General features: G+C 36.8%; 1 protein-coding gene across 1 annotated transcript in view; it reads right to left on the bottom strand.

The window, feature by feature from the left end:
• ITSN1 (intersectin 1) overlaps positions 1 to 25200 on the bottom strand; it is a gene marked incomplete at its 3' end in the record, with an annotated part of 134459 nt that overhangs the window by 91404 nt on the left and 17855 nt on the right. The window contains exons 2-4 of the mRNA XM_080345557.1: positions 12335 to 12394; positions 7308 to 7400; positions 5345 to 5408 (exon numbers count right to left, since the gene is read on the bottom strand). Of these exons, the coding sequence (XP_080201683.1) occupies positions 5345 to 5408; positions 7308 to 7400; positions 12335 to 12362 (185 nt within the window). The 5' untranslated portion in view covers positions 12363 to 12394. The remainder of the gene's footprint in view (positions 1 to 5344; positions 5409 to 7307; positions 7401 to 12334; positions 12395 to 25200) is intronic.

The raw sequence follows: 25200 nt of genomic DNA on the forward strand, positions 1-25200 counted from the left end.
AATTCCTGTAAAAAGCCCAAATTCATTTTGAAGGAATTCATCATTTAACTGTGACAACTAAGAAGATCCATTCTGTTTTTCAACAATAGCATGGAAGTGTTCCACAACCTGCTGTAGAATTTTTGCTGCCCAAAACCATCACTCAGGCCTACAAGGAACAGCACCAGTCAGTATATTTTCATCTTCTTCTTCATACACCTTCACTTTGTAAAACCAAAATAGTCCATATAACATAATTAGTCACCACCTAAAAACAGTGATGTTAGATTTCTAGAAGTTTCACTTGAGAGAAATACATGCTGCAAGTCTTACTGACCCAAAACATTTAAGAGAGAAAAGGTATTTGGAGTGTTAGAATGTCAGAAACTTAACGGCTAAATGTATTTCCTGAAGTGCTCCCTTGGGTGGGTTTTGCACTAGAAAGTAAACTAACATACAGTGAATGAATACCAAGGGTAAGAAAGCCTCATCAGAAAATTACAGAGTATTAAGAACAATGAAAACCAGGAGAGATAATTAGCTTCATTTAATTGGTGCTTACAAGCAGACACCACAGCTTTCTAAAGGCAACTAAAAAAAAAAAAAATATCAAAAAAACAGTCAAGAGGGAAAATGTGTGGGGTTTTACATGAAAGTTTAGTTCAACTCATGCTTAGGCATTCTTCTGTCACATGCACAGTGGAAACAAGCAGTAAAAACCAGGCTTATATAGATAGCAAGCTGAGGATGTACAGAGGAACAAAGCTAGAGAAATTGGTGCGGATAAACCTATTCTACTATCAGATCTTTGACTGCACTCCAAGCAGTCAGTGATCCTCCCAAAGATGACTCCTTCCCCAAGGTACAGAGAAGTCAGTCAGCTGCATAGTGACCAACTGACACCAGCAACTCAAATAGTCACAATGTTCCTTACATCTCTGCATTTAAGCAAAGTAATTACACAAATCCTGTTTATATTAGTCTTACTTGTTCAACGTAAGTGGCTTGTACCCCTGCAAATACTTTCAATTTAGAAAATGCAAGCCTTTCCAGTACTAAAACACAGGCAGAGTCCCTCATCCTGTCATTTGTATGGCCATGAAAATGCAATAAGAGTAAATATCACACTGTAGGTAACCTTGATTCTCCAGGCACTATATTATACAGAGTGTACTGCTAGAACATGCTAAGTCTTCGCATTCTACACGAGAAAAATATTAATTGTCCAGTAAGAAGAAACTTTTATGTTCAGTCTCATTGCTTTATAATTGAACTCCTAGTCACATAATCAGCAGTAGCATTTAATTTAACGTCTGACCTTCTGTTCAACTCATTTACTCTACATCAATGGCTTTGTTATTTAAATTTACAGCACAAATTTCAGTGAGAAAAATTATGTAGACACTAAAGAATTTATACACATTTTTAAAGCAAGTTAACAAAAATCAGCTTTTGTCTGATAAAATCTTCAGTGCAAAAATAGGGTAAATTTCCATTTCTAATTACTGTGTCATGCTGTTAGATTAGAGTGCAACTTTTGAATAACCATCAGCTTAAATGCAGCGAGTGGCTGACAGTAAACAGTAATTTCACTGTTCCGCTTCTAATGAAATTTGGAAGAATGCAGTGTTCTTGAATTTGTTTTCATTTAAGGTCTGACCGGAACCAGTGCAGAGCACTAAACAGATTAAACATTGACAAAATATTTATTATATTTTATAGAACAGGTCTGTGTTTATAACAGGGAGAGAATGCAGTGGACTTCATCACAATGCTAGGTTTCGAGTGCTGACAAAATTCTTTCCCTACAGATTTCTTCATCTTTTCTCTGCTCTTTTCTGCAGAATGCAAACACCATGTGATTATTTCTGCACTTATGAAGTACAGAAACTAAGGTTTTTTTCTGTCAAATATGCTTGTGATTATCCTACAAAACATCTATTCCCATGAAAATAGCACCAAGTGTTAAAACAAGGAAAGCTCCTTGCAGTTCAAAAATCTGTATTTATTTAGCTTTACATTCCCATATTAGATTATACAATCCCATACTGTGTTATAAAACCCAGCCACAATTGCAGAAATTGGGTCTTTAGCATCAGCCATTTAATTAATGCATGTATAGTAACAGTTACAGCTCACGGAATTGCCACCCATGAATGTGTCCAAGTGTGGGAGTGAAAGACTGAGAAGGTTGTGAGGGAAGTATATGTCAGAACTAGGTAAGTCAACCAATGGCTTTTGTCCTGAAAAAATAAATAACTCTAAATGCACAAAAAACAGATGGCATTGATTATTTTAGTTCTCATTTAATTCCAGAGAGACTGGCTACACAGAAGATGCTTTTTGAGGCCACTATTTATGAGGGCTTTAGAAGAAAGCCAGATTATTGCCTACTTAAAAATAGTTATCTTCCAAGCCATTGCAGTCTCAATTCAAGCCCTACTTATAGAGGCTTCTTAATAGATTATCAGTTTGGCAGATTCCAAAGCTTTTAAAGGGCAGAACAGTAAAGAAGTTGTCATGACAGACCACAATAATTCTACTAATTTGCTCTACTGAGGTTCCAGAGACTTGTTTTCTTAAAGGAATGACAAGTAGAAGGGACACAGGAATTCTCAAAGCTAAAGACCATGTAGCTACTACTTTTAAGGAAAATGAATTCTAGGGAAGTTTTGATTAATAGCAGAAATTAAAATAAGACATACTCCTTAGAGTTTCATCTTAAAAAACAATTACACTAACTGCAGAATATTCTCAAAGCAGCTCTTGAGGCAGAAGACATTTAACTGGTACTTCAGCTAGCTAGCATTTCTTTATGTTCTAGTGAAAACCATATTTTCACAATATAAAAACAGCAATTCAGTTTTAATTAAACCTAAAATATAAGGCAGTGAAAATACTTATACTGCTCACTCCTGCAATCAAAATTCTCTCCCTCGTAATATGTTTGGAAACTAACAGAGCACTTGTTTTTTCTGCACAGAACTCTGAAAACAGTCTGGCCAGTTACTCGTTAGGCAAATCCCCCCTGCAGTTCCTTTCCCAGTTCTTTTTTTCTATACAAGAACTTCCATAGTTAAACAGAACAGGTGAAACTTTGTATTAGCATGAGATTGTCTACATACAGCTGTAGGTAACCCTTCATGAAACAAATGCTAGGCTCCTATCTTGCAGAAAGATTAATGTAATGAATTGTATTCAAAATAAGTAGAACATTGAGAACAGGAAAACACTACAAAACCACAACATATATACACTTCCATATTTCTAGGATCAGAAATTTAATTTGAAGAGTTTCGCAAGTTGCTCTAACTCAGAATAACAACTTTCCTTCCTTAAAGACTGCTGCACCTTCTTTTCGCTACTTCTAATAATAAAATGCTATCTAAAAGGAAAAATCCACCTATTCAGGAAATAAAGAACACTGATAAAAAAAGAAGTTTTATGCAGCTTGTATCTCTCACAAAGATTTGAGGTTTATTACTCCAGAACTCCACCCTCTATTTAAGTAATCATGGATCTATATCAATGTTAATAGAAATTTAGACAGACAACATTAGAATACTGCTATTAATTCACAAAGCAAGTATGCCACTTTGAGATCATACCCCTGGGAGCTAAGGCAAACAATGATTCACATTTTTCAATATAGTCTTGCAATACTGTGACGTTCCTTGGAGGCTGCAGAGGACTTCTTGCCACTAAACAGCCTAACATCTGTTGTTTCTGTGGGACAGCAGTAATCTGTGGTGGGTTACAAATAAACATTCACTGACAGATCAAGAGTTAGATCATTCAAGTTGTGGGAAAATAAAGGAGGGGGAGGATTTTTTTTCCTCTTTTTTATTTTCTTTTCTTCTTTTTAAGGAGTTTTACTACCACTATGCAACTGTTTTCCCACTTTATTATTCTAATTCAAACTGGGAATATATACAAGTGATCTAGATTTTCACTTAAATATTTACTTTGCTTAATTCACAGATGATTGAAAAAGAGAAGAGAGACAGCAAGAAAGGGATGTCTGTATGCTTTCTATGATTTATAAAGGCAGCATGAATAAGTTTTAGTTCAGCTTTATTTTAAAAAAATGCACAAGTTCAGGTCTTGTCTCTATGACAACTACAGAACTAGTGGAATGATTCTCCCCCTCTCAAGAGGCTGAAAAACTGAATAATTTGGAGAGGAAGAGATTTTTAGTCAGACTATTTACAACTGTTTAGTTTTGTTAACACCTATTTAAAGTTAATACCTACGGAACATTTTTGTAGAAAGGATGTCTTGTTTAAGACAAAACTTTCTTTGTTTAATTAAGAGGCAAGGGAAGTTCCAAAGGGACATTTAAGCTCCCACTGAGTCTTCAACAAATAAGTAGAGACCAGATTTGATGTTTGTAAGATGAAGATAATTTGAAAAGAACATAACCTATTTATTTAAAAGTCATGTAAATTCAGGCCCTCTTTTAGGCATGCATATTTCCAAAGCAATTGTTTTTCTTGCAAGAAAACAGTTATCTTCTTTCTCCAGTCAGAGCAAGATTCTCCCTTTAAAAGTCCTTAATACAACAAAAAGGTTTTATAACTACAATAAACTACCCTCTCTTTCAAACAGTTAACAGAGGAAAAGCTAACATATTTTTTGAAAATTACCCATCCTTCTGCTGCTTTTTCCAGTCTACAATGAAAAACAATACTACTTCGCTCTGTCTAGTGCCAAAAAAGAAGTTTGAGTAGTAATATAATGCATGTAAATTATGAATAATCTATGCAAGTTAGCATGTCTGGGTCTGGCACAGTCACATAATTTTAAGCAGAAACAATTGCAATTCTGCACAAAAAAAATGGGAGACTGTAGAAAAGTTTGTCATGTGTAACACACAGCAATGGAGATTTGTCTAAACTCACCAAGGGATGGTAAAAATTTCAAGCTTTCAAGCTGTATCTCCAACTACACTGGAAACAGTCTATGCCAGTCTTAATTTCTGTAGCAAAGTCTTTCTGTGACAAGTCTTGCATACGATACCCCATCAGAAGATTTTTAATACTAATTACTGTGCTTAGTGACTGTATAAGTACAGTTTTAAAAAAATTTAAAGCATTTAGTAATTTGAAATGAGGGTTGCAAAGTGCCAACTTTGCAAGTGTCATTTGTAGAAGGATGGCTACTTCCAATCACTAAATTAGTAACTTAAAAACTCAGCTAAAACATATTACAAAGCACATTTGCCTTATAGACTTTTGGAAAGCACACTGAACTAAACAGGTGATTTTAAACTCCATATTGTGAAAGACAGTGACTGTCCAAGTCTGTACAACTAAACTTAACTACGATATAACTGCGATTCTCCCATCCCCTCCCATGTACTCACCATATCTGTGCTAACACCGGTTGAGGTAACCCAGATTGAAAAAAAAAGTTTCTAGCTTGATCACCTATAAAATAAATAGGACATCATTTCATAAAATGCTAAAAATATCTGTAAGAGGAAAGAGGAAATCGTGAGTCAAAAATATCTAAACCACAAGCAACAGTAAATCCATAAATACTTAATACTACACATAAATAACAGGGTATGAGATTTAAACTTACTTTGTCACTTGTACACCTACCAGATATTTCCAACAAGCACATATTGTTTAAATCTGCAACAGTCAGCACCACACTAAGTCAACTGGGCATAAACATTCAGGGCAATGGGAAACTCATGGTTCACAGTCCCTTATCTGTGTTAATGGCCTTGTGAGAAGAAGAAAATTTCTTCTTCACAGAGACTATGTATCAATATAAACTCTTGAGATTTTTTTGGAAGTACAATGCTAGTCAGCTAGCACAAACTAGTGGTCTTCACCCTGATGTGAATCTGATAAGCCACACACCATTAAAGAAAGCAACAGCATATTTCAAAGTCATTTTTCTGTTGTCCATTAAAAGCAAAGGTAGAAAAGCAATTACAAAAGGATTAGGCACTTGGAAATGTTGTGACTTGTAGAGGAAAGCTGTAAACAGTAGCACTAAATATCAAAGAAGGTCAATAAAAACAGTAGTATTCTGTACCATATCTGTCATGTAACAGTAGCAGAAAAGTTTTATACTTGGAGGCATGTATGCCTGTGATGAGACTGCTAAGAATCTGATAACGATTTCACACTCTGGAAATCCTCTTGATGGATCAGACACAGCAAGAAAGGTAAAAGACTTCTATACCTTTCATTTCAAATGAGCATCAGAATGTAGACAGCACTGAAGAAAATTAAATACAACAAAACAAACCATTAATGGCACCCTATTGCCTGTAAAATTAAAGCAAAATAGTGGTGTTCAATGAAAATTTAGTAGTGCAACTTCTTTACTTGCAGCCTTGCTTCCCACAACTTAAATAAATATTTCCATATAGATTTCTAAAAGTAGTCATCCATGCCAATTTTAATAGTTTAAAGAATGCATTCCAGAAACAGATTTTGGTCAAATCGATACATCTTTATTTAAATAAACTTCTTAATCTGTTAGTGTGTTAGCATGGTGGTTGACCCCAGGCAGAAACTAAGTACTCTGCCAATTCCTCACTTCCCTCCACTCCCAACAGGATGGGGAAGAGAATCGGGAAAGCAAAAGTTAGAACACTCAGAAAGCATATTGGTCACGCTAAAGACAGTTTAATTAGTGAAAGAGTAGGAAAAAAAAAAAAACCACAAGTGATGCAAAGCTCATCACTCACCACTGTCCCCAAGCTCAGTCTCTGAGTAATGGCTACCCTGGAAGACAACAGCTCCCACCCGCCCAGTTTTTGCTGAGCATGGTGGTGTGGGAATTGTGTTCATCCACAGACAAAAGTTGATGTGTTATCAACACCACTTTAGTCACAAATCTAGTCACAGTGTCATACAGGCTGCTGTGAAGAAAGTTAACTCCATCTCAGCCAGACTCAGTACAGTGAGCTAATCTACTGAGCACATTAAAAGCATTATAAATATTACCAGGTATTGGAGTGATTCCACATCCTGAATTCTAACTCTACAGTTTCTAAGTATCAGCTGGCTCTACACAATAGAACTGTTTTATTTCATTTTAGCACAGTTATTTTATTCCTACTTATAGAAAAATCAAGTGGCATAAACCAGTATAGCTGGTAAATATCAGAAAAATATCAGAAAATAACAGAAAAGATGGGTTGATGTGGTAAAGCATATGAAAAATGGAATATAAAATGAGTAATATCTGTTCCATTTTTAAAATTCTTATGCCCAAATGTCTCATAGGGAACTCTATACATATTTAGGCTCATTAGTTAAGATTTAATTAAATGAAATTAGAAGTCAAAACTATTTCATTACCAGTGATAAATCCAGATATTGGTTTCAGACTATGGAACTGTTGATCATGTTTAGCTCTCTCCTCCACAGTAATAGCCCAGACATCCAGATTGCCTAGTTCAAAAAAAAAGAGAAATAAAATTAAGAAACATTATCTAAAAATTGCACTATTTTTATTTCTGAGTGTAATTTTACCATATCATACTGGATGTCTAAAAACAACATATACACAGAAGCCATTCATCCAAAGCCTATAGTTGAAAGCTCCATTAATCCTTAAATAGTCATTTAGGATGTATGAACTTACCAGGACTGTGTTACCTAATTAAGATGACTGCTGAGCACCGATTCAATTATCTGGCTCATACAAATCTTGAGTTACAACCACGCTACTCAAAGTGCAATCGAATTTACAAATGCTCTATTAAAAGACAACATCAGCATACTAGAGGATAGAGTGCAGTAGGTCCATAGCACTAGATATTTAAGGAGTAGGAAGTCATTTGCCTCTCAGAGCACATATAGCTGAAATGCAATTCAAGTTCTTTTAACTGAAAAGGTACCTCAAATACTATGTAGCTTTGTACTATTATAAGAGAACTCTTCTCCTTATGTGTCTAGGAGAAGCGTGATTCAATCAGATAGTAAACATTTCTCACAGGCAACAATAGCACAGCAAAGTGTGCTCCTCATTTTTCTGAAAATGAGAAAACTGAGTAAGAATGTGTTACACAGACCAGATTCTTCGCACCATACTCATGAATTGGAGGCAAATATTTAGCTTATATTGAGATTTACTACCCTTCTACAGTCCTGTCCTTCCACAATGCTTTCTCCAGTTTTACCTCCATTTTTGCAGCACTTCTCTTGCAGACATTTCACTTTCACCCACCAAATAATTTATATTCAGAGCAAACATGTATCAGCTTCCACTCAAGACCTCAAATAAACACCCTAATACTGTGTTTCAGGTTTGTCTCAATAATTTCTAACCAGTAAAACATAATTATTTCAACATCCATAGAAGTACATTACACTGGTGCAACTTACTGTAACTCCTATTTGTATAGGAACATAATGACATGAAGGTATCCAAGTTAACACAATCACTATTTTATCGAAATAATATTAGAAGATAAAATGTAGACTTGTAGAAAAATAAAGAGAAGATCTAGCATTCACTCTGTCTCAGTACTAACATCTTAGAGATTAAACTTCAAGTAATACGGTACACAAATATTTACAGCAAGTCTTTCAAGCTGCTTGCAGGCTGAGGCAGAATCAGACTCAGCAATTATAAAGAACATGAGAATTTCCTGTCTCCTGAACTACTTCTATTTAAAAATCTACTTTCATGTGGCAAGATATACTTTGGAGAGAAAAGGAAATGGACAAGAGAAGAAAAACATTCCTTTAAACGGCAGATTTCATTAATGAAAGAAGAGAGACATTCTTGGTAAAAAATTATTACCTCAGTTTTACGTAGCCTGTGTATTTCTAAAAGCAGACACGCTAATAGTATCTAATTCAAAGACAGGACATTTTCAAATTAGTCCAAAAATCCCAGAATTTTAGTGATTAAGCTCACAGAGGCACCATAAACAGATTTCATAGCTGTGCTCCCTGTGGGGCTGAAAAAGGACTCCTCTTTGGGCACAAACATCCCAAAACACAATAGTTCACATATCCAATAATCTCCCCCATCTTCTCAAGAACTCTTGACAGGATGAAATGAACACTAGTAAAACTTATGACCAATATGCAGACTAGACCAACTAGTCTTGGCCAACTAGGGGCAGATGAACATATCCCTGTATTGGAAATGACTACTCCAGGCTAAGATCCTACAGCTAGATGAGGTGGCTTACACAAAGAGGGAGAATTTCTTTAACATAATGTGGGGAGAGAAAAACAAACCAACCAACCAACCATTGAATTTGCGATGATTTGCTGGCTTGCTCTCTCTGAATTTGAGGTATGCATGACTATAGTACCAAACAGGAAAAAAAAAAAACAAACACCAAAAACAAAATAAAATGAAACAAAAAAGAAAATCAAACAAAACCCCCTCCCACACACAACAAAACACACCAAAGCCCCAAAAACATAACACACCCCCAGCTCTTCCTAACCTTCCACAAAGAAGGCAATAAAAACCCAGAACTAAAAACTCTTATGGCATAAGGTAACTAAAAAAGTATTCTATTAACTATTTTGAAACAAAATTTGTTGATTTCTTGTCTGGAGTCCTTGTATCTGGTACAAATGATTGTCAACATTTACTCTTCCAGATGGAGATCTGGTTGGTATTGAAACAGTAGATCTCCTTTGTGGGATATGAACATCAAAAGAGCCAATGCTAAACCAAGCAAGCTTAGCAGCCTCTTCAGTCAGAAAAGCATGGATGGCATTGACTTGTTTCCATCCTTTTTTATTTGAGAAATCTAGAAGATATAAGTGAGGGCATGAAGCAGGATCTTACCCAATACCAAGACATCATTCATGTCTTCAGATCCTGGATGCTAACACAGAAGTTGTGGGGCTTTTCAATATATTTGGATATATATCACCAAACCACAAAACTGACTCATAAGCAAGCTATTACTGAATGCAGCAGCAAACCCTCTGACCACCTTTTCTTTTACATGCCTTAGTAATCACCTCATCATTAAAAGCATAGCAGTGGGCTCTCATATATGAAATGGGCATTTTCTTCTCCTGGACAAATCAACAGAAGGTCCAGCATACAGCATTCTTCCTAACAATTACAAAAATCCTACAATGCTTATTTTTTTTTCAGTAGTCATCCTTAAAGTAAGCTGCGTTCTGAAGCATCAATGAGTCACCCCAATTTAAATAGCAGGTGCGGTCCTCTTTCCATACCCATTTCCCAAACTGACTTGAAAGATTCTTTAAAAAGAAAGGAAGTGAAATAAAAACATAAACATCATTATTGGTATTCACAAGCAGAGGGACACTAGATACTGCACGTTTGGAGTGACGGCTCTCCAAACATGGAGACTGCATAAATTTTCTCCTCTGCATTTGATTGGTGACTACAGGTAACAAAATGTTGCATTCTCAAAAGGATGACAGATTTCCTCATAAAATCTGAGATTTTCTCTCCACCATTGGTTTCCTCTTACAACAACCTTAGACTTTTGCTGTCACTCTTCTAAGAGGAGATATGACGTTACTTGGTAGACTTGGTTCAAGTATTAATGTAGTAACAAACTTCCCTCACACCACATTACGAATTAAAGATAGTCCAGAAACTACATTAGCCACATGCTTATTTAAACTTCCTCTTTGCAGAGCAGTCAGATGAGAAAAGTTGTTTGAGAAGAAATAGTGAATTCCTCCCTTCCTTCTCAAAGCCATCTACTAGAATTAACAGGATTCTGGACAACAGATGCAAGATCAAATGGTAATGTATAAAGTTGAAAAAAGAAAGCTGCTATCCATCTGTAATGCAATGAAAACTCTCTGAAGACAGCAGAGGAGAATGCTTTGAAGACAAGATTTCCATTAAGAATGCATGTACATGTTTAAATGTGGGTGCATGCAAAGCACAGCCCAAACTCTAAAGGAAAGGAAATACTTTGGTCCAAACAAGCAGATTTCATTCACATCATGACTTCTCTTAGACTGGAAAGATCATAGTGAAATGAAGCTATTCACAACTTTTTACATGATCTGGAAGTGTCTCCTACATTAAACTGTCCCACGAGTTCATTTGATCAAGGTTTTCGGGAGCCAGCTTTACTCCTGAAGTCTGGCACCAAACAAGATTTAATTCCAGGGGCTGGAGCTAAAGATAAACGAGACAACGAATGGCAGCTTCCCATGATACATTTGTTCTAGCTACCACATGCAAAGAGTTGCTCTTTCTGTTGTGCTTCAGAGACTTTTTCAGACTGGCAGAGACTGGGTGCAATCAGTCGTGTTTAACAAGAATTGGTGTTCCTCTAACAACATACTCTGAACAACACGTGTTGATTGAAATCTCCCACTGAAACACCAAGTTCAAATTTAGTTCCTAGCTATATTCAATCCCAAAGATTTCCATATATATTTATATACAGACACACTTTTTTTTGGTGTGTGTATGCATATTTATATGTATATATATATACACACACACACACAAACATACACACAAGAATCATATCTGCATCTCCAAAGAAAAGCCCTTAACAGATGCAACATTTACGCGGAACCAAACTAGTTACTACATGTCAGGAGCAAAATTTATCTTTGTAGTCTTACTACAGATTGGTTGCAAAACTGCTCAAAAACATGTTTGATGGGAATAACAAAAAGTAATGTCTCTGTTGCATTACCACGGCCCTTCCTGGATCTTTCAAAAAGACTGAAGTTCAAGTTGCTATACCTTCCCTTGTCATAAATGGAGAGCTAAAAAAATACAGCACCTTTGTTCTAATATAAAAATGGGTTACAGGACAATAAGGAACATATATTTAAAATGATAGCATCTAAAGGCATCTGCTGTACTTTTTAGCAATTAAAAAGTCCAAGAATCCTCAAAGAAAAAGCATATCCATTTCTCAGCCACAAGTAGTGCTTATAAAGTTAGAATTTATAACATTTAAATAGCATTTTAGACTTTCCTCTGAAAAAAAAGTATATAAAAGTATATTAAAAAAAAAAACACAGGCAGGACTGAATGGGGAAGGTTAAGACAGGCAAACAAAACCGGCTAACTGCAGAATGAGGCTATGCCCTACTGTCAGTGGCTGAGTGGCCTGGATCTGCCCTACGGTTACAAACTATAGGACTGTAATGGATCAATGCACAAAAAGGGATCCAGCACAGCTTTTCTGTTTGACTCTTTTGAGATGTCTCTGCAAAATTTCATGTTTGTTCTCTAATGGGTCTGAAAAAGCATCACAAATCAGATAAACTATAATCTCAGAAAGACACACTATCCACAAACTCTATCCATACAGAACATATTTAGAAAGCAACACATTTATGCAGAATTTTTGCGTATAAGAATACTTCAGAATACACTAGAAACCACCTACCCCCAAAAGGTGTTGGAAACTGAGCCATGGTTCTGTCACTTTTAGCTTGTTAATAGATGCCTGAAAAAGAAAAAAAAAATAACACAACAGATAATCAAACAGTTACAGCATCTTCCTTTTTCAACATATTTTCTTACCATCATATAATCAATTAGTACAGCAAAATAAAGGCAATGAAGAAGTGCGATCATATAAATACTGCCTGCAAGAACTGTTACTTACAATAGAACTAAATGTCTCATTCTTGCACTATCCTATGCATCCACAAGTGCATTTTCATACCAGCAAACAGCTACATTTCAGTTCTGTTTCAAGAGTGTCCCCCAAAACAATCTTCATTTACAAATAATCAGTGATGTAGTAAAGAACAGGGTTAAGTAAGCCACAACAAACAAGATCTCAGTGATACCGCTTAAGGCTGCACTACTTTACTGGGTGTTAGGGCTCTGCTCCTACTTAAGAGCAGTATTCATACAACATTGTCAGTGATTTGTTTTTTATACCTGTCAGAAAAATTCATTAAATGAGCTGTCTTGCTTAGAGTTCCTTAATTTCAAACAAAGTATATTAAAAAGTGAAACTAGATTTCAAGACTGCTTTACCCCCAAAACTAGCCCACAAATTTAATAAGCATATCTGAATGAAAAAAGTGCTAAAGGTGACATCACAAGCAAAAATACATTAGCTGATAGTTGATACTCTTAAGTTAGCTTTTATTTGAAAAGAAAGCAGTGCTATCTACACAGTTTAGAACTTAATCTTTAGAGAAAAAAGGAAAAACATTTTTCTTACTCCACACAAAGACTGACATGAACTGCCTGAGCCAAGAGGACAATAGCTAGCAACAGAGTCACAAAACAATGAAAAAGTAGCCTCTTGTCCAACTAGATTCCACTCGTGTTTTCCAGGCAACAGGAGAAAAGAAAAAGGAAACAGAATCAGAAGGAGAATAATTTAGACTGCTTGAACAGCAGCAGAAATTTATCAATATCACTAAGAAAAGGCATTAACTTGCATCAACAATTTCCTTTTGTCTGAACTTCTTGTTTGCTCCCCTCCCATCCCCCTTTTCACACTTCCCACGTACTCTTCTGGCTTCCAACTTGGGAACCTACTATATATACACGCCACAGATGTCACTGCAGAAAAACCCACAGCACTTTTGTAAGCCAGTCTTCCCCATCAGTTGTAATTTAGAGAACTGTGAAAAAATACTGATTTTTTTTTTTTTCTTCTCATAATTTGGCAGAGCAACCAAGTGTGGTACATGAGTCAGAAACCTTCCAAATGCCAGGTAACACAGCCAATAGTAATTTCATGCAAAGCAAGGACTACCTCAAAAGTTTTAAATCACATAATACTGATACAGTGTTTTCAGAATAGGCAATCTTAGTAGTACAGCTCTTTCAAAAGCATTTCTTAAGTGCTAGAAGATCAGCACTTCAATCTTTGCTTATTTTTTTTTTTTTATTGTACTCAGTTGCACGCAATTCCTCTATTATTATGCTTCTATTTTTTACAAATGCAAGCAAATCCTGGAGGGGGTTGGGGGGAAAGAGAGTTATCTGAAGTTCCACATATGTACTATTGAATCTTACAGCACAGGCAGCTTTTAAAGTCGAGCGTTATAAAGATAATATGAGGGAGATCAGCAGAGCACAGATTATCTTCCTGCTTCAGTTTCCTAGAGTATGCAGAAGGTGAGGAAAAGAACTTGGGGCAGCCACGGGAGGACAAGAGGCTTGAAAGGGAGAACGAGAGGGTGGGTTGAGGAGGAGTAGTGGTGGTCTTTGTTCTGTATTAGGGTTCTTTTGCAAGTTAAGAAAACTTAAATATTGTAAATACTGGGACAGACGAGTACCTAAAAGGATGGACAGTGTTTAGCCACTTAAGAGAAGATATTTCTCCACCAGTACTCCAAAGGAATTGGTAGTTTATTCCTCATTTACCTTGAACACATCAGAAAGAGGGGAGAGGGTGTGAAAAGTCTCAAGTCTAGCCCTGTGTCAAAGAAAGCATACAAACATTCCTAAGAGCTCCTGGAGAGAAGAAGAAAGAAAAAATAAAATAAAATTTTTAAAAAAGGTGTTTGCAGTAAGTGGATTAAACAGTAAAATGGAGAAAAGGAGCAGAAAGCTATGTTTAAACTTGAGAGACTGAGGAACAAAATAAAATAGACTGCAGACAGACATACAATAGAAAGCAAACAGGAGGAAAGATCAACATGGTCCAGCAAGAGACTAATTTAATTTTCCTGTTTATTGCAAATGTAACACCCAAATTCCACAAACAGAGGTTTCATTTTACATGCTCGAGGTAATGCCAGGGGCCCCTACTCTGCAGGAATTAGACTTTGCAACTGTGGACAGCTGATTCCAACAGCTCACGCGTTTGTTCAATATGAAAATTAAGGTTAAAAGAGATTAGGAATTCCACAACGTGCCAAGACTCAGGGACTTCACAGGTTTTTTTGTGTAAGTATCTAAGGGCTGGAGAACCTCCCCTGTGAGGAACGACTGAAGGAGTTTGGTCTTTTCTCCACAGAGAAGTCTCAGAGGGGCCTCATCACAGCAGTCCAGTACTTAAAGTCAGGCTACAAAGAGGACAAGGAGTCACATGTGGGCAATGGGTACAAGTTGCACCATGAGAGGTTTCATCTTGACAGAAGAAATTTCATACAGTGGGAACAATCAGTCACTAGTACAACCTCCCCAAGGATGTGGTAGAATCCTCATCACTAGAGGTTTTCAATAGGAGGTTGGACAAGGCGCTAGATAATCTCATCTAAGCTCCCCTTCACACAAAAGGTTGGACCAGATAGTCTTTCAAGGTCTGTTCCAACCCAGGCAGTTCTATGATTCTGGTTTTTGGGTTGAAGACCAGCTACTATTTATTAGAAAAGTATCTGCCATAGTCATTATATTATAAATTTATCATATATTTGTAAATTATTGGAATGGAAATACAAGCACTGGCATTTCAATTTGCATCAGTATTTTGAAATAGTAACAAGTCGGTTGGATCTGCATTTCTTGTACCCTAACCTCTACCAGTTCCCCAACAGTGTTAACCCCTCTGCCTTCTGTTTTCCTCCCAATACCCCCTCAACAAGAAAAAACATATAGTGGGACAAACAAAAATGACATAGGAACCAACTGACCAGAAAGCTGACAGAAAAACAGAATGAGTAAACTGAACTCTGTGTCATTCCCTTCAGGAAAGCAGCAGTTTCTCTCTAAGTACTGATATTTGTAGGAACTTAGTTATCTCAGCAATTTTTTGAACTCTAAAAAATTCAACTGACATTAAACAATGAGTTCAGAAATTATTCAAGCAAGAAGGAGAGACAATAAGAGGAACTACAATTGCACTGTCAGTCAATTGTATGCACTGTTTCCTTAGAAAGCCATCCCAAAACTCTCACCATAAGCAAAATCATTATAGTAACAAATTGTTAAATAACAGTTCATCAAGTAGTTTTATTTTCCTCAAGAATCTGCAACAGATATTTTATACTGCTTTTAGAAAGAATAAAGAACATTGAGCTACTCACCTTCCCTTGCTCACAAAAGAGCTTAAGCCATCATTGCACTGAGACTTCACAAAGAGATCCAACATTAAACACTTTCTCCTAACATACACCACTTACGCTATAAGCGACATATAAACCACATATAAACCACATATAAACCACATATAAACCACGATCAACACCCAAGATCTGTACTTTCCCACTCTCCAGAAAAAGCATACACATCAGCTTCTAAGTTCACAGCCTCATACCCTCATCAACCATACTGCACACCCTCTCCCCACAAAGGTCTGTGCAGCACCAGAACATGTCTGTGTTCTCAGGTCAGTGAAAGCAACGTAATGAACAAATGATGTTTCAGGAGATCAATAATTTGCAAATGCACACCAGACCCATTACACACATCTGCTCTCTGCAACTCTTTTCTGTTCAGGTTATTGCACTGTGTTGTTATGAGCAGGCAGAAAGGACGCTGGTTGTGAGCACTGTTCCAGTTTCATTCAACATCTACTGTGTTCAAGGGTTTTACCTCTCTGTCACTTGGGAGGTGGAAAGCTCATAAATTCAGGGAGTGAACTCCTCCAGCCAGGAAAGTGAGAAAAGAGGAAAGTATTATCTCTCAGCAATAATGGGGCTGATAAGACCACATGAGCCTTCATTTTTCAGCCTGAGGACCAATGTTATTTCTCAGAGGTAAGGAGATGGACAATACTTGGAGGTAGGTTCTCAGCCCTGATTGTCTTCCACTGTGGCAGTTCTACTGGGATAAATACAGCCCTCCCATCCATGGTGTCCTGTAGCCTTCAGAGCACAATGAGGCTTTCCTCCTGCCTGAGCAAGGGGGATGATGAAATGTCATACTGGCACACAGACATGAAGTATAGAACAAACCTGAGGACCAAAGCATTCAGACAGGTATAACTTTTATATTCTGTACAATTAGAACTTTCAAAATCTACACAATTATTTTTATATAGACAGAGAGTGTTAAAACATACATTTAACACACAGAGGTTAGTTTATGAGAAGTGTGCTTACCCCAGCTCTGAGCTGCCCAGCCATCTCAGCTGTTTGTGTTCCCTCTTTCATCTTACACTACTGTAGATGAGCTCAGAACTATTTTCTTTCCCATCTGTCACTCCAAATAATTAACTCTCTCCTCATAAACCAATAATCTATATACAAAGTAGTATTCTCTTTATATATAAAAGAAGTCCTCTTTTAACATTCCATTCCTCCAAAAAAGGGCTTTCTAGATTAAAAGTTATTAATATAAAGGTAAAATTTAAACATATACAGATACTAACTTCATATGCACATAAGTCCAGATCATATCTAAATTTAAGCACTGATGTCTTATCTGAGTGTTTACCTTGAAAAAAATCAGGTTGAAAGCAACTACACTAACAGCACTTACGCATAAAAGTCAGACGTATGAAAATTCTTTCAACTACATATTACATATGGTCTTTAACAATGTGGCTCAAAATGTTATTATAGTTTCTGTTTAAGGTTATCTGTGCTCTTCTAAGGATGTGTTTACATAGAAAACTGCAATAAAGCCATGGGAGGTAAAAATTAAGAGCAATTTAGCTGTTTCAGTGCTATGTGTCTTTATATGGACAAGTTTAACACTAAATAACATCATATTTTTCTTTTCTTTAAAATGCAGCACAGCATTTCTATTCCTAAACAATCATTCAAAAGATAATTTGGGCATACCATTCAAGAAGTAATTCCTGAGACAACTTATCAGTCACCCTCCTCCTCCTACAGGAAAAAAAAAAACCAAAAAAACAAACAAAACCAAACAGATAAAAACCCCACATCCTTCTCAAGTATTCCAAATTATGACAAAATACGCCCAAGCAGGATGTCACATGAGAGTATCACAGACTAACAGCAGGTTTTGTTGTTTTCCCATGTTACATGGGAAAGCATTTAGACCAGTATTAATAAAAGGACTCTGATAATTTTCAGCAAAGCCTGGTAATTTTATATAGGTGTTGGAAAACCAAAACCGTTTGAGAAATTAATGTAAGTTTGATTCCTGCTTTTTGGAGATCTGGTCATTAATATAATTACCACTTTCAGCAAACTTTTCAGAGTTTCTGCTTTTTACACGTATGACTTTTAACTATAAAAACCTTTACAAATGTTAAGTTCTACTGTTTATTATATTTTTTTTGCCAAGCACTCAAATAAGATTAACAAAGCTAGTCACCATTGAAAATGCTTTTCAATACCTGTGCCAATGAACAAACTGCTGAGAAGGTCACTTCTGTATTCCTGGTACCGATCTTCTACTCTGGGGAAAGGATAACCTGACCACAAAAGAACTAAAATCACAACCCACCAAGCAGGCTACAGGTGGAGCAGCAAGGCACACTGCTCTTTTCTAACAAATAAAGAACTCCTCACTTTCTGAAAACAGAAAAAATTGAGACACTTATCAATGTAATGTTGACATTTATCAACAACTGTGGTGGACACCTCAGGCTAACAACAAAAATAGTATTTCTGTGTACAAGAAACTTGCAGTTACATACATGGTTTATTTTCTTACCATGGCAATATCACTTTATCTTCTTCAGTTACATAAGCTTTAAGTGTTGTTGCAGGAAAGCCCTCCACAACTACTTCCACAGGAACTACCAGGTTTTTGTCTGTTCTTGCCAAAATACTACCTAAAGGACACACTGTCCAAAACACATTTTAATTCCTCGAGACCTTCAGGCCAAAGTTCAAGAGGATGGCTATGATGAACATCCTTGGTGAAATCAGATCTATATCGCTCAAAATTCTCAGACTAGTTTAAGATCCAGACAACAGACTTTTTTTTTTGCCATACAGGTTAAAGCTGATTTGCTGCTTTTCACAACTTGTCTTTCATTAAAACAATACTAGCTTTCTTGCTATATTGACTCATACCCTTTTGGCTGAAAGTGTTCATAATTTCTTTAACTGACAACTAAATATTAATATCAATAATTATAAATTTAACCTGAGCAAGGTGATCAGAATTTGTCTTCAACAAACGTACAAATTATTTCTTCAGAGAGAGTTCAGAAAGTAATTCTTTGAATATTTGGTCCTTTTCTTCTTCCAATACATGAGAAGCAATTAGATACTGGTTATTGGCATTAATATCATCCCTTCCAAAGCAAATTACAATGACAAATCCAATTTCAAAGGTGGGAAAATGTCGTGAGACGATGTGGAGAACGCAAAACTGCCGGCAGGACCTCTTTGAGCACGATGGGCGGGCTGGCGAGAGTAATGAGTCTAATTCAATATGAATTTAACATCAATACCCTTTAATGAACTCTTAACAACACTGAATATCAATGTCCACCAGACCACATTTTTCCAACCCTTATATACTCTATACCCAAAGGCCATGCGGCAAGCACAGGCTACCACTGGTTACACTTGCAGTCACTCTTCCCCACCCACTATGGTGATTAGCTGCAGGGCACTGTCCACAGACTATTCAAGCACAGTAACGATGGCAGTGCCCCTCCTGCAGCCTGGGTCGAGGGCAGACCAGCTTCTGTTTACTTCCGTATGGTCCTAGTGCACCACAGCCAAAAACTCTCCACAGGAAAACTATGGCAGGAAAGTGTTCTAATTCATAGTAAAAGTTAACAGTGTAACTTGGAGCAGAAACATAATTAAGTCTGATCATAAACCACAAGAACATATTTTGCACATTGGTATTATAAGCAGCAGAGAAACTACATAATAAGGTTGGAAATGAGAAGTTGAAGAACCAGACATCTTCTAGTGTCATTACATTCTGCATCTTCATCCACATAAGAAATGTTGCTGATGACTACATATTTATTATCAGCAGTACTCAAATAGCTCCCAAGCACTACAGTTAAAATACTTCAGGGTAGTATGGGCTATATAACCAAAGCAAAAGTCTTTCCCGTAAGGAGTTCCCAGTTTAATCAAATGGAATTAACATTAGGAGGAAAGCAAGCAAAGGCTGCAGTGATAAGATCATTTCTTGTATAGTCTAACTAGCACAATTTGAATGGCTGTTTCTAATCTTGTACATACATGGGCTGGTTTTAATCTTGACAGCATTTCACCCAGTAATTCCACTACTGAGTGAACTGTTACTGAATTACAGTCTCTTTTTAAAGAGATGACTGGCTTTCATTAAAGATTTAACATGATGGAAAATCCACTACATCACTCATCTGTTTCTAAAACTCTTATTAAGAAATAAAATAAATATCTTGTTTTATTTTTACTTTAATATTTGTTGACTTCATTCTGAACCACAAGAGCTTGTAAAGTATAAATTATTTTCTTTTTTTTTAGAATGAGATTTTAGTTGTTTCTTAGTACTCACAACTTCCATTTTTTCTTTTTAGTTGTCTTTACTTATAGAGGTGAAATAATAAGCTGCTTTCTTTTTTGTTTGTTTTTGAGTCGGTGTTTTGTTTGGGGTTTTTTTGTTAAAAAACTTAATTAACACACTTGCAGTTGGCAAGTCCTGACACCTCCGCTTACAAAACAAGTTCTAAAACTTAAAATCTGAAACAATAATTATGGAGTTAGGAATACATGCTGCAGCTACAAGATGGCCTTACAGTCCCCTAGCATTAAGTTCAAGAATTATTCAGTAAGGAGGACAAGGAAATGCATAATATCACTGCTAGATATGAAAGCATTGTGTTCTCTTAGACCCTCAAAGTTTATTTTGTTTAGCAAACATGAACTTGAGCAGTGATCTCAACTGCCAGTAAGTAATGGTCTATAGTTATACCAAATGCTAATAGAATTGGATAAAGCAGATTGGTTCTACTATTTACATTACATAAAATGAAGACAGTCATGCTTTATTTCAGAACTGTTAACCTGGCTGTTTCCACTGATACAAGGATCTCTAAGCAGTAGCACTTAGAAGATACACTGAGTACAAAAGAGAAAAGTGGCCAAAGCCGGAGTCCAGCCTCAGCCAAAGGAAAGCAAAGCCTGAGAGCTCTGTAATACCTAAGTGTTAGTTTCATGTTACTTGTACCTCGGCGTATTATTCTAAGATGAGGCTGATAGTCATATCACACCTTCAACTTAATCACTGTTAACTTTTCACTCTAGTTTTTCAAGTATAACACAGTTGTTTTGAAAGCCCAGTGTAGCACTGGATCACTTCTGTTTCACTCGGCACTTTTCCCTTCTCAGATTTCTAATCTCTCCCACCAATATAACAATTAACCTTATTTCTGACTCAGTAAGAAACAGCCCAACTACAGAATAATATGATTACACTTCTTTTTTTTTTCCAGATTAACTCTTTCCTCAATCCCCTACCAACTATCGCAGCACAACTGCTTCTGCGACCTCCTATAGTGAGGTGGACACTGTGATATTACTTGTAAGTCAAGAAGGTCACATAAATATACCAGAGGGTAGCTGACAAATTTCTTCCCCACTTCCCTACAGATTCCCACTATACAACTCTGCATGAACTCTCCTGTTTCACCATATTGGTCCAGCATTACTCCAGTGTTCCTGCCCTCCCAGTGCATCATTTTAATCAATCATTGCTGCTTACCTCCACTGCAGCTAAAGCTACCCTAACCGCAAGGATTCTTTTTTCATATCCCTGAATGAGCTCAGGAGTGATAGAGGAAAGGAGATGGTGGAAGTATGAGCTGTGTTTTCAGTCACAGGACTGAAAAGCAAAGAAATTATGGACACAGTTTAGATTTGTGCTCCCTCTTTCTGAGTAGGCCAACTAACTGCCTCTAACGTTCAACAGATTGGAATCAAAGGACAGCTTGATGTTCTTAGAGGAATGAGGACAGCCAAAGGAATAGGTCAGAACCATCAAGTCTTTCTTGGACAGCAGTGATGGTCTTCTGTCCCAAGATTTCATTAGTTATAGGCCTAACCTAATCGATTCCATGTGGCTCTGCAGTGCAAATTTCCATTCTTGTCTAACTTGAGAGCTGATAATTTCATATGAGGTTCATGAAAAAAGGAAAAGAAATAAAATATCAGATGTTCCAAGTTTTCATTTCACGCAACAGTTATGCTGAAGGAAGGGTAAGGAGGAAGAAAAAGTCTAGAGTCAGCAAAAGTGTAAGTTGAGAGAGTTCAGGACCTGTGTCTCCAGTCCTCTTCCCCTCTCCTAGGCAAAGCTGTAACATAAAAAGGTCTAATAGTGCAGAGGCAGGATAAAGATAGTGATATAGGAGAAGGTGCAGATCGCTCTGTCCTTTGAACTACTCCAGTGTAGGTCAATTTGTCCTCCATAAACATCTGCTCTTCTGAGCTCTTAGAGAAAATGGGATCATCAGTTACATAAATGCAGTGGTAGGGCAAAAGCACTTTGCTATAGCAGATTTGTAAAGCAGATTTTCAAAACAGTGCCTTAATAGGAGGAATTATTTAGCATCTACCAAGCCTTAGCAGCATCTCAGAAGTTGTGTCAGACCATATCACTATTAACTGAAGTAGCCAACATCTCCCACTCATGTATCTTCTGCTCTGAATCTCTTCAAAGCTTTGTCTTCCAAACCCTTCTGCATGACAGGAAGAGCTCTTTCAGATCCAAGAACAGGTATATTATGTCATTTAGAAAAGTGTTCCTGTTATTTGCCTTCCTTCTGGTCACACTTTACCCTGTTGTTCAGACACAGGTTGATAGCAGTCATTCTCTGCAGCTTGCTCCTCTACTTTTTTTTCTTCTGATTTAGATCTTGGGGCAAAACTCTCTGAAGGACAACTCAGAAAATACATAAGCATTCCATGAACCTGCCCTGAACATGAGTAGCATCCCTAACCTCCCTGCACTTCACCAAAAGATGACCCCAAAGCAATGAAGGTGAATGGCAAAGACTTGCTCACTGCTTTTGTTTTCAAAAAGAAAAAAAAAATCATTTCAAAAAGAGATCACTTATCAGTGAATTGCTTAACACCACTGAGCACCATGTTGTAATTTCTTCTTTACAGCAAGAACAAAACAGGCTTTAAACAAAATCCTGAAAATACGGACACTTTCTTAACTTTTTGGAGAATTACTTTTTTCTTCTACACCAGAGCTTCCCAGAGAAAGGGGTCACACAAATGCTCTGCAAAAATTATAGTTCCAGTTGTCAGATTTATAGAGATTTAGCAAGCATTTAACAAAATTCTCAAGACTTAATTATAAGGATTCTCATATTGAGCTAAAAATGTCTTCTTGATCTATAAAGCTTCTGATGCAGCACCCACCAGGAAATTCTCCGCTCTGTGGCACTAACACACAGAGTTCTGGCCCCAGTGCTGTAAGCGACTGAATACATTTGTGTACAATGCAGTGACCTAAGTACTGCACTCAACCCAGTTACCTGACCCTTTTGACTTCATCACAAGCAACACATATAACTTATATGTAATAAAAAGTACACAGCTATAAAATATATACCTAGCACAAGCTCCTTGTGTGTGGGTATCTACACAGAGTGCCATGTCACTTCGCATCAAACAGTAAGGTTAAATCCTGTTCGTCACAAAAACGAGTTTAAAGAGCTATGTGGAGCACAGCTGTCCAGGTGCCGGCAGCGGTGGGGGGGGCGCTTCAGGGGCAGCCTCTCTGAGGCTCCAGCAGACCCACCGCAGGGCACGGCTGAGCCTCTCAGGCGGCAGGCGGGACCGCAGCGCCTCAGGGAAAGCACATGTAAGGAAGGACAAAACACAGCCTGGCAGCGAGGGGGGAAGTGTGAGAAACAGCCTGCAAGCGCCAAGGTGAGAGAAGGAGCTCCAGGCATGAACAGACAAAATTGTTCTGACTTCTGAAACTATTTTGGTACGATATAAGTATATATAAACAATGAAAGTATGCGTAGACTGACTCATACAAAGATTTTAAAGTTTTGGCTTCTCCTCATTTGGCCCACAACAGGCTTTAAGAAGACTTCCCCAAAGTTCTCTGAAAACAGTAACACAGTGAATAAATTACCAATGCTATATTTTAGTCAAGGAAATTGTAACAAATTGTGTTTAAAACAGATTAAAGAAGAGGACACAGTCTCTTTTCTACTTTATATACTTCATATATTATACAATAAGCAGTACCTGCCATACAGGATACAATTCAACAATCCTCCTCAGTCTCTACGTAACTGAAAAATCACCTAGAGGCAGGGCAGCTTTAGAAGAATATTTAGAAAACTTTAGTAATAAAATCATACAAATACTAGTTCCAGGTGAATACAGAGAACATACATGAGTCTAAAGCAGCTGACATATTTGCAACAAGACAATTTTATTTAGTTAAAGATTCACTTGTGCTAAGATATGGAATGCTTTTCCATGAGTAGGATCACCAGTTCTCAGCTTTACAGAAAATGAAATACTTCTTTTAAAACCAACTGAATTAAAGCAATGGCATGTATTTTGATAAAGGAAAAGTCACTTTTGGAAAAAAAAATATTCCAAAGACATACCTGATGTTACCTAAGGATATTAGTATACCATTTAACACAAATATGCTTCCAGCAAACAATGAAAAGACAGAACAGCACCTTAAATAGCAGCTTTTTGGGGAAGAAATGCAAATGTTGGATAACAGATTCCAAAACTTCCTGTGCGATTTTTCACATAGTGCTAAGGACAGACCCTTGGGCACTTGTAAAATTAAGGTATTTCCTTATGCCAGAAAAGTTGCTTATCAGACAACACTGCACATGGAGGATAAAGGAAGTTCTATACAGTTTAAACAAGGAATTAAGTATGTTAAAGCTCAATCCATACAGGTAATGTCTCTTATTTAAAATAATGCTTAAGAACACACTAATGAACTGAAGTAAAAAGGCTCCACTGCGTAGGGCAGGGTATAACCCAAGGTAAGGTTTTTCTGGTTCCTTTCTCCATCAGGATACAAATTCCCCTCCAAAATGTCTAGAAGCAATTTTCACAAAAGAGCAAAATCATTTCAGGTGTGTCCACAAGGGTAGGCAACCAATATATTTAATGGGATAAGGGAAAGAAAAATGTTTTGAAAGATGAATGGTAAATGGTAGATACATATACAAAAAAAAAAATTAAAAGCATATTCCAACTTATAAATCCTCTTTCTAAAGAGGACTGACTGCAAGTGAAGTTGAATGATACCAAAAAAAAAAAGTATGAGGGCACACAACAAGTTTTTTTTTCAGATGACAAGTATGCCACATAAGTCAGTCTCCTGCAACTCAACAACAATCAGAAAAGTTTCAGTCCTTGGTTGGGGTAAAAGAATCTTCAAAAGCTCAGATACAAGGACAGGAATAATCCTGCTGAATATATTACCAGTGGTAACAACAAGTTCAGAGACAGCAAATAAATGATA

Source organism: Nesoenas mayeri (assembly GCF_963082525.1).
Source record: "Nesoenas mayeri genome assembly, chromosome: 1".
In the NCBI taxonomy this organism is placed as follows: domain Eukaryota; kingdom Metazoa; phylum Chordata; class Aves; order Columbiformes; family Columbidae; genus Nesoenas; species Nesoenas mayeri.